The sequence below is a fragment of the Echeneis naucrates genome, chromosome 9, assembly GCF_900963305.1.
Source record: "Echeneis naucrates chromosome 9, fEcheNa1.1, whole genome shotgun sequence".
NCBI classification, from domain to species: domain Eukaryota; kingdom Metazoa; phylum Chordata; class Actinopteri; order Carangiformes; family Echeneidae; genus Echeneis; species Echeneis naucrates.
The window spans coordinates 10,752,364-10,771,014 of NC_042519.1; the positions used below are offsets into that span (position 1 = coordinate 10,752,364).

An 18,651-nucleotide genomic window follows, 5' to 3' on the forward strand; every position below is an offset into this window, starting at 1 on the left:
TTGAAAACCGTCTCAGCTGGGAATGACACTTCCACAAATATCTGTGAAAGCAAAAGACCAAGGAAGCAAAGCTAACCCTCCTCTGAGCACAAGTGGTAAAACAAAAGAAGCTTTGCCAATTGAAAGCGGCTACAAGTTATTATTGTCACATTCACAAAGCACGACAACCAGACACCCATAATAATCAGATAAACACAGTGACAATTCCGAAACAAACTGAGATGAGGTTTTTTTTTTTTTTTTATGTTTCAAACACTTTCATGTAATCTCAAGACAGACATCGCCATGTGAGTTACCTAAACTCACAGAAACTCACCCCAAGAACCTAAAATAAAACATGTACTACACTGTGTGATCAGCTGTTACATAAACAAGCGGGGAGGTCCTCTAATTAATGCTAATTGTTCAAAGAGCCATCTAAGCTTATCTAGGCTCCCATGGCTCGATGAAAGCATAGAGAGATCATCCAGTGATCCACCATCGCTGGCTGTCCAAACGGGGTCCAAGCGTGTTGTCCTGGCAGGTCTACAGTACACTCTGAGTCTGGCTCCAGATAAAACAGTCAAACACGCAGATAGATTTCCTATACTCACTGTCTGCCAGGCCGGTTTCCTGGACATGTGAACAGCATTAAAACCGAAATGGGAAGCTGTGTTGGGAAATGACAAGAGAATAGATCCATCTCACTTTCCCTCTCTTTTTTTTTTTGAAACTTATTTAAGAAAAAGCACTTTGAGCTCTTATTGGTGATTTATTGTGCCGGTATGGGGGTTGTTAATTGCAATAGCACACGAAAGAGTCCTTTATTTCCCCTCCTGATGATTGCCTATCAGGTCTAAAACCTAAGCGGCATTGACTGGCTCTTGCTGTGACTGAACAGCCCCAAATCCAACAACACACCTGGGCTGTGCCAAATCTCTGCTCTGCAACGTGTTTGTCTACGCATCTTTTGAAACAAAAAACACAGGTTTGTCAATCGACTGAAGGGTTAGTGAGCGAGCTCTGATAGGGGGCTACATCCCTTCACTGCCGGGATATACAGAATTGGAGGGAGGCAAAGCTGCTATAATGTTTGCTTATATGTACATGTGCTAAAAAAGCCAATATGCTTATGTGCCCAAACAAAAGTGGGTTTGATCAGCATACGTGTGTGCTGGCTGCACTGCATGGGTGTATACATGCATACATGCATGGTGACAATTGGTTTGAACCCTGCAGTGCTGACGGCATTGTAATGACCTCAGCCAGCACGGCACACCTTGATGCCATTGGCGCAAGTATCACATGGAATGGCACATGGTCCTTGATGCCGAGCTGACCTGCCTGCTTTCCTACCAACCAGAAGAAAGGCTGTTGCCCAATCCCATTTCCAGCAGATTAACCTAATCTCAAAGTTCACTTCACCCTGTAATCTTAAACAGCAGCAGCAGCAGGAGGGACCAGCCTACCCAACTATCCTTAACTAATTTCTCTCCCTTCTCTCTCGCTCTGTCCTCAACTAGAAGGAACTACTGAATGTGGGGGGGTGGGACGGGGGGATGAGCACGAGGAGAAAAGGAGGGAGGAGGGAAAGAGGGATGGAGGGAGGAAGGCTGGTAATTATTTTCAAAGGTCATTCTGTTAATGACTACCCGCTTGGCTAATGAGATTCAGCAAAGCTCCCTCACCATGTTTCACCCTGCGTATGTTTCACCCGTGTGCCGAGATGTGTGAGAAGCACAGGTGTGACTTCAGCCCAGTGTCAGTCCACTGGAGGGAGGGTGGGAGGAAGGAAGGGAGAGAGGGGTTTGGGTTTTGTGGGGGTTCACTGCATGTCTTTGACAATGTTGTTTCATTTGGGGGGGACTTGATTTTCCACATATTATGAAAACTACAGAAACTTACTTGGCTCATTTACCTTAAAATGTCCTTCTATTAATTTTAAATGCAGTTTTTTTTTTTCTTTCTCATAAAATTCTTGCATGTCAACAGGACATGAGATCTCCCTCTCTGAAGTGCCACTGTGCTAATGTTCTGCCTCACTCTTGTGAAAATATTTTCCAGCATGTGTGCTATTCTATATGCTTATTTGGTTTCTAAACAGCATGGAGAACATTAGCCTTAAGGAGTTTTCTGTGTTGATCAGCTCACTGAATGACTTCTTCTCATGCCTCTCAAAAGCTGTATAATTACTCTGGCTTGAATGCCCTCACTAATTTATCCTCTATGACTTTTACATGTGTTTGCATCCAAGAGAAATAAGGGAGTCAAATCATATCTCCTGTCCTACAGTTGTCCACAGTAATTTCATGTGGAGTCGTTTGAGGTTTTAGGACAGGGTACATGTGGTGTGACATGGGGTGTGGTTGCCACAGCAATCACAGTGCCTCAGTGTTTACTAGTGTAAGAGAGATCGGCAACATGGCTTGTTTTTCTTTGTGAGCTGAGGATTAAGGTCTGAAGCTGCTTTGACTGACTAAGTAAATTAACCTTATGACATTGGCAAGCTAACAGTACAGCAGAGAAAAAAATGTGCAGGTTAGTGTATGGGGTCGAGTATATGTTAACGACATTAAGAGTGTGTGAGAGAAATTGTACCGCTATTGATAGCCCAACGTTTCACACATATAGCTCATACTTTAGGAAGTCTTTCACAGAGTAACAAACAAGTTCAATACTTTGTGTAAGTTTTATATACATACTATTTTGTTGAAGATTTAGATTTGAATTTGTTAGAAATACCACAATCCTACACCTAAAAACACTGTTTTTTCAAAGTGAGAGTGTGCTTTTCTTAGGATATAAAAAAATAAATAAAAAAAAATTAAAAGTATTCTTACTCTCAGGCTGCGTCTAGAACTTGACAAGAGTTTGGAAAGGTGCTCATCAGTTCATATAAGGTCTCATAATTCACGCTGAAAATCCAGAGAAACTGAGCCACTATGTCCAGGAAACTTTAGTTTACTGTCCAGCCAAAGTGAGGGGCTATATTATGAGCAATGTGACCAAAAACCAAACAGCCAGTCTCAAAGAGCTTCAGAACCGCTCTGCAGGGTTGGGAGAACCTGCTGTAAGGAGGACCATCTCAGCTGAACTCCATTAGTCAGACTTTAATGATACAGTAGCTAGATGGAGGCTGTTTCGAGTAAAGACTGATTCCAAATAACAACTTCCTGATCAGGACTCATAAAAAAAATTCTCAACTCCATTTCTCTTTGAAGTCCAAACACTGTGTCCAGAGAACATCAGGCACAGCTCATCGCCAGGCTAATACCATCCTTACAGTGAATATTCTCTATAGCGGGGACAGGTGATACTTCAAGAAAATGATTCATTTAAATAATTTTCAAGAAAAAAAAATTCTTTGTCATCCTGGATCATTGAGTGTGAATGAAATTGTTGTTGGGCAACAGCACTGTCATCAATTTATACTTCAATGTACCACACGATAAATAAAGTGGCCAAAATGTGAAGCCACTGTAAAAGTGAAACATCTTTCTGGTGCTCGAAGTGTGGTGACTTTCAGCAACAGAGACGTGCCTTTGTCCTCCTTTTCCTGTCTACACCCCGCTCTGTCGTCTTAGGTTTGGACTTCTTTTGACTGGAAGCTTCAGATAGAAAGTGTTTGTTCTCACCCATAGAAAAAAGGGTGATAATAGAAAAGGCAGAGAGCAAAAAAGTAAGAAATAGTGGTCCATGTTAACATATTCCTTTTTAGCCAGTATATTTTCACCCACACTTATGCATGATTGTCAACATGTACTGAACTCGTCACATAAAAACCAGTTTGTTAGATTTTCAAAATAAAGCACCCTCCCCAAAACAACCACTTCCATCATCTTGCATTTGATGTACTCTTTTTCTAATAAATGCCTCAAAAAGTGGTAGTGGTCTAAAAATAGTCTGTGGTGAAGCTAAAAATAGTTGACTAGCTGGCAGTCCTCACTGGGAGAGGGTAGAAGAATAGGCTCGGAATCTCTCTCTGTTTCTCTTGCACTCCCCCCTTCCCTGTGCCTGAAACGGGGGGGTGAGGGGGGGTTGTTTTTGAAACAGAGGAGTGAGTAAGCGAATTGTCAGGGTATTCATTCAGCCTCTGTCTCCCTTTTTCTGAAGATCGACCATGAAGACTTGCCCTCGGCGACCACATGCATAAGACCATCAGTACAAGAGCCTGCAGCGCCTATAAACATTTGATCCCTCAGATAAAGAAGTCTCATATTAAAGCATTTGTTTTTTCTCCCCCAAATTTTTGCCGGACAGAAGCTTCCTGGCTAGTTATTTTCAACTTTTTTCTTTTTTTTTTTATAATTTCAGAAAAAATGCATTTTTGGGAAGTTAAAAGATTGATGTAAATAGATTTAAGTTTATTCAAGTTTATTTTCAATCAACAAGTTGGCCGAGGATACAAGTGGCAAACCCTGAGAGGTGTCACTCTTACATGACCGAGTTAATGTACTCACACAGTTGAGCTGTGTCTGCTCTAACTTTTAGGCTGGCACACTGGAACACATCTGTCTGCGGCGCCAGCCTTAGACATAAAGAGAGCAAGTTAACTGAGTTCATATTTTATAGACTATATGCCTCTTCCACTTTTTAAAGACAGGCTAAAAACAAGATGACAGATAATGTATATGATCTACAGGCTCAGCATTTTATCCCACATCAAACAGCCGCTATCCAGAAAAGCAGAACCTCAAGACAAGAAACTAAGTAGAACTTGGATCTCTGTCAGAGGTGTTTTTTTTTTTTTTTTTAAGGTCAGTATACTGAAGCGGAAGTCTGAGGTACTCACACAACAACAAAAGGAGGTTTTAAAAATAGACTGTTTGAAATGTGCCAATATGTGGTCCCTGTGGTGTGGAGCGGTGAAAAAGGCAGCCCACTTCTGAGGCCATGCTGCCAAAAGCCAATGCTTTTCCACTACACAGCCCAAAACAATTCATGCAAGCCATTAAGATGAAATGATGCCTTGTTTCTTTGAAACTATTTGTGGAAAATTCAGAATAATGAAGATCTATTTATATAGATGGCATTCCCTGCCCTGCCTGGAGCTCCCCACCCCCCTCCCCGTCCAGGCCTCACCCCCATCACCTCCCATGATTGCAGCTTTGGGCAGGGTGTGGAAACTCAAGGTCACAGTATAGAGGTCAACCAGCTGGTCATTGTTACTCAAGGCCTCCCTCAGGCTCCCTTTTCCTGCCATGGCACCATGCGATAAGAGACAGAGAGACAAAAGACGATAAGTGACGATTCGTGCGGGGACAAAAAAGGAATAGGAGGTAGCTGGAGGGGGACTTGGAAGTTTAACCCATTGCAGCCTAAGAAAACTGGAATCAAGCTACACAGGTCCTTTCTGGTGATAATTTAAAAGATCTAATGAAAAGCTGTATTGATAATGTCACAGCCTTTGACATTAAAATAAACAAGTAGGGGCAAGTGAAGCATGCAAGCTTTCCACAGCCTTGATCTGATTTTTATGTTGAATCAGAGATACATAAAGACACATTCCCATTGCTCTCATTTTAATAGGAAACGTATTATGCAACTGGAGTGTAGATGGGATGGAAGATAGGCAGATTGGGGCTGCAGACATAAGTGCCCTCTTTATCCAGTTTCACTGAGCTGGCATTGTGTCTGATAATGTCTATCTGGGTAATTATACAGTGTAGTGACTAGTCTGAATGACCACTTTGTTCCCAGGGCTGGGATGCTGCTGTAGCAAACAGTGTTGGATTCTGACATGTGCTTAGAGTGTGTCTCTTCCATATGGGAAGCACTGCACCATCTGGTATTGTGCTGTGTACTGGCTAGCTAAGACTGTCTGTGAGAGGGCTCTCGTCTGCAGTGGACTCTTTTTAATGGTGATTATAGCACACTTAATGCCATGCCACAGTTTGGAGAAATATGGAGACGCCTTGTTGTGCGCCATTTCTTTTGTCTCTCTCACTTACTTTCTCCCTTTTGTTCTACTTCTCACCCCCCCTCCCTTTTTTAATGTTGAGTAAATCTAGTAATCCCAACACAGATAGTAATTGGCCAGTTCAAGTCCTGCACACATGGGCACTCTGCACAGGGATGATTGATCCCAGGCACCAGCCTTTGATTCCTGATTATAGTACAGCAGGGTACCAGGACTAAGGGGCTTCAAAAGCACCAATTCACCGAAAAGTTATAGATGCAATAGTTTTTAAATACTGCCTCAACCAGTAAAGAAGGATGCACAGATGATGGGAGAAACAAAAACAGGCAGGGACAGACTGTGATATGGAGGTCCCATCCCTCAGATTGGTATCCTGCAAAGTCTACCCCCAAATTCTCACTCATACACATGCACATATTCACACACACCGTGTAGCCATCATCCATGGGCATGCCCCTCAACATGGTCCTGGCATGTTCAAACCACGCTTCATGAAACTGTGGCCTTCTTGCCTTTGGTCTGCCATCTGCTTCTAATAAACTAAGCCAGCCTGATCCCTCTGATGTTCCCTCCACTCTGAGCAGCAGAGAGAAAGAACGAGTGAGGGGGAGAGATAAAATATGAGACCAAGTAAGAAAGAACGAGACAGACAGCAAAAAGGACTAGAAACACCACCACTGCCTGAAGGGCCACCAATGCTGAGGGGTCTTAATCCACGGCAGGTCCACCTTGTGACCACCTCCATCTTGTTATTTGTGATGGGAAGGGACAATGTTTTGCCCTGCTGCTTAACCCCTACTGACACTGAGCCACAGTGCTTCTTACCAATCTCCTCTGATGAAATTGAGTTTGTCAACTGGTAAGAGCAAGTGAGCTCCCCGTTGACCTGTGGGCTTCCCAGCTTTCCCTCTTTTTGACACGTTTTCCCACAAAATGTTCATGATTTAAACTTTAGGTATGGAGGTCAGTACAAAGACCATTCAAATAAAACTTGCTGTGTACTTTTACACATTGTGCGACTTAAAAATGGTGCTCAATTATCATAGCCCCCTAGCTTTAGATGACATTTTCTTAAAGATTATTTGGGATCCATTTTAAATTCCTTTGCGATTCACTTTTGGGTCCTAAACCAGCTCCTAAAAGGTCTCCAGTGCATATTTTAAGTGCACCCCGTGGCCATATGCAACCCAGGGAAATGCTCACACATTGTGAAAGCAGGTCTGTATATTTCATGCCTTCATGGAGTCTCAGTGATAGTCAGAGTGAATCAATCTGTTTCATTTTGATATTGTGAAAAACCTAAGCCAAGACCTCACTTGGGAAAAAAAAAGTTTGGTTTTATTGTATTTGAACAGAACAGGGAACATGATTAACCATAAGAGGCAAATTCTTATTAATGCTTTTATGTGCTTGTCTGTCAGCAACTTGTTTTCCACCAACTTCTGAAATATACTGCAAACCATAAACTGCTGAATTTATTGGGGAAAACCCTTTGTGCTTTAGCACTATACTATCTTCTTTCATAAGCCTTGGTTTTGCTCACAATAGTGAGTGTATTCTGAAGACCATACAGTGTTGGCTAAGATATAAAAGGCCTATTATAAACTGGTTGTTTTTGTAGAGCCTTTTTGCACTAATACTATCAGCCACGGAGTTGAAGACACTGAGAAACATTCACTGGCCTGGCTGTCGCCAATAGCCATAAACACAATATTGAATGTGTCATACCCTTCAGCCACTGCCAAGATAATTGCAGAGGGGAATGGTCAGCAATGAAGCGCTTTCCAAATACAACCCATCAACTAGCCCGAGCCTATCAGAAATAAAGATGTACCCCTAGAGCCAACAATGTTTTGACATAGCTTCCTATGAAATGTGTTAGTATTGCAAAAAACGAGGGGAAATGAGGACGGAGACAGAGACAGACTGAGCACCAGACTGAAACAGAAAGATGGGGGCAGGAAGACGGATAGAGGGATAGAAAGGGTGGGTAAGGTGGCAGAATGCCGAGCAGACGGATCCTGGTATGGCAGGAGCACTAGGCAGGCATCAGCTGTCCCTAGCAGACCCCCTGGGGCCACCCAGAACTCACACCCAAATATCCTCCACAGTTTTAACTCAACAGACACATTAAGTTATTACCCACACCCATTTTTTCCTGAAATTAAAACATCATAGAACTCTTATAACTCCTTTCAACAGACAATGCCGTGTTTGAGATAGCCTCTTAATATCTCTATTTAATCCAGGGTTGCCTCACTTAGCCTTGCTCCTTTGCTCAGTGCAGTCCTCTGTAGCCCAGTCCAGGCCAGCCTAGCTGAGGGTGCAGAGCCGAAGGGTACCGATGAGACTGGTGTCTAAGTATGTAGGACGCCGTGTCTATGCTGTGCCTGCTTCACACAGGCCCTGTGACAAGTCGAGTCATGAGGGAGCATTATGAAGAAGGAGTTTAATTAGGAGCAAGCCTCCAAAGGGGCTGCAGAGAAAGATACAGAGCCAAAGAAGCATACACAGCTTTTCTGTAGTCTTTTCTGTCGTCATTCTTTTTCTCCTTCTTCTCGTTAATATTTACTGTACTCTGGTCCACAGCATCAGTGACTTCCCACTGTACCTACCCCATCAAGCCCTCTCACATCAGTTAATTCCTTACTTGTTGTATTTTTATGTTCTCTTTTGATTATTTTTGTTTCTTTTTTTATTTCAAAATAAACTTCCCGACTATAAGCACAAAATATATTAATAATTAATGTACAGTGAAAAATACATTTACTCAGATTTTTTTTATGCTAGCAGTCATTTTGTCTGGTAAAAATAATTAACAATTTTTATCAGGCCAAAAATCCTAGCTGAAAAATTGCATAATTTTCATACAAGTATGATAATTTGTGACTTTTTTTCCCTCTCTTTTCCCCATAAAATTTTTGGCAAAAATGAACAAGACCAAAGCATTTTTGTTTAATCATCATCCTATTAGTATATTCCCGAGAGACTTTATTTTCATTCTGGCTCTTTTTCCAATGATCGTTATTCATTTTGAAATGCACAGTGGGGCCCGAAAATCTGACTTTTGGACCCAACTGTGTATTCATAACTTTGATGTTACTTATTTAGATGTAGTGGCTGAATAGAGGACTCAAATGCCTTCTTTGGAGCCTTAGTTCATAACCCTGTGCAACAGAGCTGTGAAATCCACAACAAATTCAGGTCACCAATAACGCAATGGGCTATTAGAGAAGGGCAAAATATATAGTATGACAAGACCAGGGTGATGAGTCGGAGAGTGCAAGAGTGAGAGGTCCTTCTATGGCGCTATGTGCACACTAGCAGATCTGATTGGTTGTTGGGTCGTGTGTCAGCCTTTGGCAACAGGTGTGATGTCTTCAAACAGGTGGGCATAACTGGGATGAGCTGCATAGTGCCCTTGTACCACACCCTGAATGTGCTGAGCCCTGCTGGAAAGCTAAGCCTGGGCCACATGCTCCCAAGTCATATAACACTGCCCTGGCTCCCTGCAACCCATCAACACCCAATTCAGCTATTGCCCAACCCCTGCAAGACTACCAGCTCATTTGCCCCATATGGGTGTCACCTTCACTCCAGCGCCCCTTCTCCTCTCCCACTAATGCCCCATGGCTATTCTTCCCAGAATGGAAGTGAATGTCTCATGCACTCTGTGCTGGTGCTGGTAGGTAGTTGAAATCTGTGCAAGTAGGAAAACATTTTTTATTTTATTTTATTTTTTTCTTGTATGCATTCTCATGTGAACAAAAAAGGCCAGCAGTTCAGCTCCTGTCAGTTCAATATGATGCATCACCAAGGCCAAAATGAATCTACACAAAAGAAATTCAAAATATTTTACATCTCTCTCCTTTTGCCAAAAAAACAGCATGCTAAACCTCTTCAACCCCTTTGTTCTTTTGACTCATCCACCTCTGATAGAGCAAGAAGTGCCTGATTCACTGTAGGTCTGTTAGAAGTCAGATCTCCTGCATCGCCGTGGTTGATTTGTTCGGTGTGATTTCCTGAGGACTGTCAAAAGATGTGAGAGTTGCTTTCAAATTCAGAATTCCAGATTTCCACTCTAGAGGCCAAGTGAGGATTCAGAGAAAGAAGAGGAGAGCCAGCAAATGTTGACACGCTTACAGTAGCTGCCTCGCCACGAGACGCCTCAGGAATCAAACAGTTATCACACACACAAAAGAAGCCCTCTAAGTTCACTAAAACCACACTCAAAACAGGTCTTTGTTGTGCTGACATGAGAGATGACTGAATTGTTATTTGTTTTCTAAGCAGGCAGATTGCTCCCTGTCACTGTTGCTGGGTGTGATGGAGTAGCTAGCACTCGTATCTCTTCCGTGAGTGAGTACTGACGGAGACAAACAAATGAGAGGAAGAAGTTCACTGAGATTAACTTATCTTAGCATCTATCTTCCTCCTTTTTCCTGCTCTCTTTCTTTTTTCTTCTTGACGCTAACACCCACTCTCACACACCCACACATACACACACAAACACAGATTCATTCCCCTCTTTCCCCTCCCACACATACACACACAGACGCACACGCATTCGCACACACACACTACAGAAGACGCTTACACACACTGCAACATATACAGAAGGAGAGAGCAGAACGAGAGAGACACACACACACGCACACACTTGATCAGCATCAAATACAGGGTGTGCTAAAGTAAATTTAATTACGTCTGTCTGATATGGAGCTTCAGATGAAAGTAGGAGAGCGCAGTGTGAAGCGACGACTGCACAGACAGGAGTGGGCCCGTGATATTCCTCCTGTAGACTAATCTCCCTTTATTAAAGCCAGGAGGAGAAAGGGAGGGGGAGGGGGTGAAAAGAGTGTAGAGAGAAATAAGATGGGGGGGGTACCTTTGATGAGATCTCTAACTGTCAGCTACTGTACTTGTCTTTTCTCCCGCTCTGTCTTTGTCTCTCACTTTACCAAGAAAATGAACATAGCACCTATCGGTACTTGTCTACTTGCTCAAGCAAACATACCCTCGTGCTATCACACACGTTAATGTGCTCTGAAACTTATCCCTGTTGTTGTGGTTGTCAACAATATCTAAAAAAGGACAGAGGCAGCTCTCTCCCTCTCTCTCTCTCTCTCTCACTCTTTGTCTGTGTGTCTCTTCCACTCAAAGGGAGTGGTGAGCAAGTGGAGAGTGTGCCTTTCCTGCCTGTCTGCTGTTTTTCTGGCTACTCTAATGGGGGCAGGTGGCCATCAGGTGGCCAAAACAGAAACTGCCTCATTCATCCACCACAGTCATGAACTCAAACAAATATATGTGTTTTAATTCTATTTCACAATCCACTGATGATTATGGTTGTAAAATGTGTTTTACTTTTATGACCTTCCCCTTTCCTGTGTAATTATGAGGTTTCAAGGTCCCATGATTTGTCATCCGGTCAAGAGTTTGATCATTTGTTACGTCTTGTTATTGGATGCAATTAAATCCTTTGTGTCATCATGAGTGTTTAGCTGCACGTTTACTTGTTTACGAAGCAGACAGTGTATCCTCGTGTCACCCCAGGTCGTTGGAGGTCAGAACGAAGCCTGACAAAAGTAATCGCTGAAAAGGTTAAAGAACTGTCTAAGAAACAGATCCACTTTTCTTAAATAGAAAAGGATCTCTTTGTTTTAGATAAATTGGCATGTTCAAGTTTTCCAAACTGCGTCTAATTGGATGTATCTTTTGTCAGGATCGATTCTAAAAGGTACCTCCCCAGAGTTCATTACCATTTATGTCTCCAAAGCTGTTCACCTGGGTCACTGTTACCTACCTCAAAGCCCTTCAACAATTTTTTGCAACTGCTCTGTTTGCAGACATTGAGAAAGAAGGGCCTAAATGGCTGTGACAGCCCAGACCCCGACGCAGACGACTCGGTCGGCCACAGCCCCGAGTCTGAGGACAAGTACAGGAAAATAAACGAGGACATTGATCTGATGATCAGCAGACAGAGACTGTGTGTAAGTACCTCTCATTGAATGCCAGCCTTCCTCTTACCCTTTCTTTCCTCTCTTCTTCCCCACCCCCCATGCTTTCTGTCGCCTTGTCCTTGTCTCCCTGTGTGCGTCATGTGTTCCTACCACCTACCGTCTACCCGTCCCTTCATCTGTGTCTCCCTCTGTCCGTCTCCGTGCGGTTATGGGACCTGGCAGGCATTGAGCAAGAAGGAGAACAAAGGCAGCGAGAGCCCGGAGCTCGAGCCTGCTCTCATCCTCACCCCACGCACTGAAGAGAAATACAAACAGATAAACGAGGAGTTTGATCACATGATTAAAACTCATAAGATATCTGTAAGTACTGGGTTGACGCTATGCCGCATCCTCAGCAGGCTAACAAAATGTTGACTGCCAAGTAACTGTTGAGCTAACCCGGCTAACCACCATTGTTTGCCACTAGACTAAATACACAAAGTGAGAGTGAGAGTAAGACTAGACTGAGATATAATGTATACTTACAATGAAAAAAATTACAGTTCTTTGATTTTTCTTGATTACAGATGAGGAGCGGTCCTCTAATTTGACATACCAACCATAAGCTTTTTTGCTGTAGTAATTGCAGACTTTCTCTCATGACAAATTTTAACCTTACTGGGTTTCCACCTTGAACCTGCTACCCATAATGCCTTGCCTGGCTCCCCAGGGAGGTGCGGTCTGCATGTGCTTTTCCTTTTCCTGCACCAAAACATAGTGCTCAATCACCCGCAACAACAAGGACAGCCACTGTGCCTATGAAACATCAGCAGACATTCAAAAGCTCACCAAGCCTCACCAAATTAAATTTTCTCTCGTTCTATCTGAAATGTCTCAGAAAGCTAGTGGCATCTTTAAAGGCATGTTTCTTGTCAAGATGTGTCAGCTTCTGCATTTATATTATGCACTGTTCATTTTACTGAAGAATCTAAGTTATAGCCAGCTGCCAGAATGTCCTTCATTCACACAAAGCACATATTGGAACAGTTAACGCTCTGGCCTGACAGAGAAAGGCATAATTCCACAGTAGATAATTCAGAGAAAAGCAGTGTCTCAGCCACATGGAGCAAGGGGAGGTGTGGTTAAAAGCAAGGCAGAGGTTGGTGAGCCTGGGGTACTGTGGGTTTGGGATCGGTGCAGGGGGTGGAGCCGCGAGGGTGGTGGTGCTGTTGGGGGGCGGGGACCCTGCACACAACAAGTGGCAGTTCAGTGTGTGGTCAGGGTGGCTGCCAAGCAGTGAGCCTCTGGATTGCAGAGGACTGTTGAGGGGGACTGTGGGGAGAGGCGGAGGAGGAAGATGAGTGAAAACAGGAAGGATGGCACCAGTTAAAGGATAGCTAACAGACGGGGCCATTACACCCAGAATTGGACGTGTGTACACGCAAATCTGCACACTGAGGCAGCTCCCCCCACTCTTAGACAACACAGCACAGAGAGGTCACGGGGTATAAAAACTCCAACAAGGAATCTGAAATGGAAGAAATTACTTTAAGTCTTCTAAAACAGAACCAAAGAGAAGCCTTCACTGGTTTTTAAAGACAGCATCGATAGCTTTTAGCTCATCTACTCATATGCAAAGTTGCATTTAAAGCAAATTGGTCAGAAACCCACAATGAAACATGGTTAAAGTAACAATCTCTGCTCTTTGGAATAATATTTGGCTGGCAAAAAGAACATTAGCAAAAGGGAGGAAGAAAGAAACTTAAGGCTCGTATCCCACTTCCACGTAAACCAGGCTGATGATCCCATCCCAACCTCCATGACTCTAAGACACATGGCAGTAATTTAGCTCCCTATTTTCTACTTCCTAAAGCTAACATGCAGGATCAACCACTTCCAGGGCGCTCCCAAGGTTAAGTCTCTCTGCCAAGTGACACAATAAACATGACAAACTAGAAGCCCAGGCTTGCCAAGTTACCTCTACTCATGCTCCTGATGAGACTGCTGACTGATCGGATTCTCCCACTTAGAACACTTTCCATTAGCTCCATGTGATAGAAAAATAAATTATTCTTAATTGTACTCAGTTCTCCAGTCTTGAAGCTTCTTCTGCAAGAAGTGCTGCTGACTTCTTTTTTTTTCTGGGCAAAGTGAAGACAAACTGAATTATCTTTAGTTCTTTTAAAACAGTGGGACACTATTGGCTTTTTTCCCAGTAAACCACAGCCCTCTTATTTCTTTAATGTAATATACCAGGTCTTTGTGTGAGGGGACATAAAAGTAGTGATAGAGTCAAAGCAACCTCTTTTCTTCACAAAATGGCACAACATGTCGGGGGCAAAGTCTGAATCCTTTACACAAAGATAATTGTAGCCTCCAAAGTAGCCTAATGATACTACATCAAGTTGTGATAGCGTACGGCAAGCCGATGTGTCATCTTTAGAGAAATTTGATTAACTCAGAGAGGAGTTTTCTCAAAAACTTGTTTCAAAAACTAGTTTTTGTGCACTGCTCCCTTCCACCATTCATACGCTCTTGTATTTTTAGTCTTTGATCTCAGAAGTTGTTTTCTATGCATGGCTGTCTATTGTTAGTTGTCCAACAGTTGTCCTTTTGAACTTGGCTGTCTCACAGTATATTTTGTGTGTGTGTGTGTGCGATTGCTTCTGGAGTGGCATGGAGGAGTTTAAATTCCACTATGTTCCTGGAGGGTTTCTGTTCTGTCGCACATCTTACTCTCTTCTGGGTCCATTCATTTGCACGAAGGCCTTGCTTTGGTTTCACTCACTACAGTCCTTGATGTCCTTAGTCTAATCAAACTTGTTTCTGTTTTTTTCACCTCCCTCTTTTTCAGCAGGCCGTGCCCCCATCAAACTACGACATGCCCGTGTCCATTCCGGTCAGCAACCAGAACAATCTCATTTACAGCCATCCCGGTGGTTCCCTAGGCAACCACAACCTGTTGCCACTGGCACACCATGGCCTACAGAGAAACAGCATGTCTCCCGGAGTTACACACAGACCCCCTAGTGCAGGTAACACAGGTAGGGCCTCACTTGCACTCAAGCACCCATGTACACACTTTTATCCCATGCATCAATCTTCACAATTGTATCTGTCTCATTAAAGGCACTTAGGTCTTTTGCCTCCTGTATATCCTCACATAATGTCTGCACAGTGTGTTGCTCATGATTTACTACCGTATTAAATCCCAGCCCACGGTCTCGTTGATTTAGCGTGAAGTTTGACAAACAGGACGTCTAGACCTATGTATAGTCATTGAGTTGCTGGTGACATAAGTAAATCAGTCCTGTTGGTTTGTTATTGTTGTCCAAAGTCCTTTTTTTGTCCCTCTGGTCTGAAGGCAACTGCCCACACCCTAACCCTGTCATTACAACTGGATGCTAGAAGCGCCAGCATAAACTAAATATGAGTTTTGGCACTTGAAGTATCCACACCAAACCGCACACGTTCTGGACCCTCCCACTCTTCCACCTCACATGGCTTAAAAATAATAATGTGTGATTTTTCTTGGATGGCAGCATAATATATCCATTCGCAGTGTCCAGTTGCTCAGAGTGTGAAGGTTTGAGTGGGAAGCAATGTATCCGTACACATATGATGCACTTACACACAAACGCACTCGCACACTAGACTGTGATTAAATTGAGTTAGTTTCTGAAAGGTCGGCAAAGTAAGAGACAGAAGGCACAGTGGATGCAACATGGGTGTCTATCTTCTAATGGTTTTCTCTCATTTTCTCTCCTCTCTCTTTCATCTTTCAGGTGGCCTCATGGGTGCTGACCTCACCACTGGCGCAGGCACCAGTGCTGGTAAGAATGGCCTCGTCTTTTCACACACAGTTGTCTGCTGACAGACACGCTCACACATGCAGGGCACCCACTCACCCACTCGGGGCCATAAAATGCATGACTAATAGTAACCCAAACCCAAATGGAGATTTTGTCCATGATGTGTTGATGTTAGTGGTTGTGGAGTTCATCTGGGAATGTTTGCGCAGCGCTGGGTCTATGAAACATCCTGCCTGCATTCAGCCATAAAATGGTGCAACAAGTGGGGGGGAAACAGAAATAAAATTGCGCTATATGTATGCAACAGATCAACTGACAGGTAATCAGACGAGATGCCTAGCTTTTGAATGTACAGTTCCTTTTTTGGCTTTCTCCCTGTATGATGAGCAACTCCTTTATTTATGGATTGGTTTTGGGTGGAAATTCAAAATGACAACTCCCATCGTTCATATTTGGAGCTACTTGTTTTTCCAGACAATACTTACACAGTAGTTGCCATCCTAAGTCTGAAACCAAATTTATTCAGTGTTTGAAGAGGCTCACTGCACAACAATGATCTCATGGAGGGAGGGGGGACCCTTGTTTGAGGAAAACTTGTTAAAGGATCTTATGTGTTAGCTTCTGGCTGTCAGTGAGGCTGTCCCTGAGGACATGTCAAGTCCAAGTTTACGGCAAAGAAACTCCCATTTTAAGGGTTAAATTTTACAGCCTTGACATACAGTGCAGAGTGTAAAAATGGAGAATAGGGGGTTCAGTGGGCCACAGCTGGGCAGCCTTGTCTGGCCCCTAGGGCTCCATCACAAGGGGTCAATGCTTGGTTTCTCTGTCTGGTCACTCATCACACACACACAAGAGGGCCGTTTGTTGTGGTGTGTGTTCCGTCGGCAGCGTGCTGCAGAGCATGATTCAAATGTAGCCTTTGTGTCACCGTGTCGAAGGAACAGAGCCACTCTGTGAGAGCTGTGCGTCGCTCAGCAGCAGTGAAAAACATGACATTGAGAGAGTCATGCGGGAGCTAAAAGATTCCATTCAAAGCGCTCTTAAATCTCATCTAGTGGGAGAGAGAAAGAGTGTGTGTGCGGGGTAGTTAGAGTGATGGGGGCGGGTGGGGGGGGGGACTGTAGTGATGAATATCCACTGATGGTGGAAGCATTTGTGCAAAGGGAGAAACAGTGGGGGAACACAGATGGAAGTGTTCTGTGAACTTGGTCAGCCATTTTAATGATGTTCCTCTAAGTGACTCAGTGTGAGGTGGCCCAGCCACTGTGGCACCACAACGACTGCTCTAATGTTCCTCTGCTCCTCACCGTATGTTTTGATAAGCTGATTGTACAATAGCTGTCTGGCCTCTGCGTGAGTGTCTTAAGTGGCGTAACCTAAGTGAAATGGGATGGGAGGGAAGGGGGCGGGGGCGGGGGTTGCCTTTGAATGTGTGTATGCGTATGTGCATTAGACATGCACATAAACACAACGCCCCCCCTTAAGTCTTAGATGTCATGTTTCCACTGTCTGTAAAGAGACAGTGACAGCTTTTAAAGCCCAACTCACATGGGATTAGCATTACCTGGAGTCCTCCTGCTGTTGGAAGGATTTCTGTGACTGCAGTATTGTTTTGTTATTGGATAATCTCAGTCATATCTATATTGATATTTGATGCTTTGCAGCTCAGTGTAAGGTGGTTATAAGCCCAATTCAATGGCCTGCCAATGTAAGACCTTTTCTAATAGCGCTGACTACAAAAGATCATTTCCAAAATGGTTTAAAATTTCACAGCTCAGAGTACATCACATATTTCATATGAATTCAAACATTGCATACTGCAGCATTACCATAAAAACAAAACCTCTGGATTTTTCCTGTAAATATGATTGAAACACGGACTTTGTGTTTATCCTGTGCAAATATGCTGCATGAAGCGCAGTCATGGAAGTACATTTTGTATCACAAGGTCCCCAGGTAATTCTAGTACCATGAAAACACAGCACGTTACTGAAAGGCTGAGTCATTTTGTTGTATAAATAATTTTATAGGAAGTGTGTACTTGGATGTGTAGGTTTTTTTTATTTACATGCCGTATATCTTTAATCTGTCAACTGCTTCTCTAGCTAGGAGAGAGCACAAGGTGAGGAGACAGATGAGTCAAAGTCCAGCTTGTGAAAACCTCCCACCTCCATTTGTGCAATTAGTCTTATTCCTTGATCGGAGCTCTGAAAGCAGTGTGGGAAATTAGCAAGAAACTCTTGTTACCTCTGACCTTGATCACACACCAATTATTCCATCAGATATGTTACATACAAGATACATCTTCTGGTCAAAATCACTTAGAAGAGCAGGTTAAAAAGCGCATGTTCAATAAGTCAGGTTCAGCAGATCAAACAATGGGTGTTTGGATTTTGGCAGCACTTCACATCAACTGTACAAGTTATAAGCATGAGCATGACACCTTGGTTCAGTTGGAGAATTCAGGGTTGAATGCACATTTGGCCAAACCGCAACGGAAGAGTGTGTGTGTATGGGGAATAGAATGGAGCATGCCTGTTAGACCACAACAGGACATCAGAAATTTGTTCAGTAACAGTAAAATGTACATGAGTTTAACCACACCTCTCTTTTGTGTGTGTGTGTGTGTGTGTGTGTGTGTGTGTGTGTGAGAGAGAGAGAGAGAGAGAGAGACAGTGAGAGAAAGAGAGAGAAAATAAACACTTTTTTTTTTTTTTTTGGGGTGGGTGGGGGGGTCTTGACAAACACATGCATCTTGAAGTGAGCTATGCTGTAACCTTGACTTCTATTGTTAGACTGTGATCCTTTCGCTTTGACCTCACCCATCACTTAACACCTCTGAAATAGCAAAAAGGTGCGTATCTGGATCTCAGATCAGGTGTTGCTCTTAATGTGTAAGTTTCATACAGCAGCACAACACACTCCTGGTCTGGCTGTGTTTAATTTTGGTACTTCCTCTAAATGTTTGTCACCAGTACACACCGCAGCTCGACCATGCGAA

At 43.3% G+C, this 18,651-nt stretch overlaps 1 protein-coding gene across 10 annotated transcripts in view; it reads left to right on the plus strand.

Annotated features, from left to right (window-relative positions):
• Positions 1-18,651, plus strand: part of mef2cb (myocyte enhancer factor 2cb) — a 58,609-nt gene that overhangs the window by 34,844 nt on the left and 5,114 nt on the right. For 3 of the 10 annotated variants that reach the window (XM_029510020.1, XM_029510014.1, XM_029510021.1), the window contains exons 4-6: positions 11,746-11,889; positions 14,696-14,882; positions 15,624-15,671. In XM_029510020.1, coding sequence (XP_029365880.1) covers positions 11,746-11,889; positions 14,696-14,882; positions 15,624-15,671 — 379 coding nt within the window. Of the gene's footprint in view, positions 1-11,745; positions 11,890-12,081; positions 12,220-14,692; positions 14,883-15,623; positions 15,672-18,651 lie in introns of all 10 variants that reach the window. The other 7 variants (XM_029510022.1, XM_029510018.1, XM_029510023.1 and 4 more) reach the window with 6 other exon arrangements.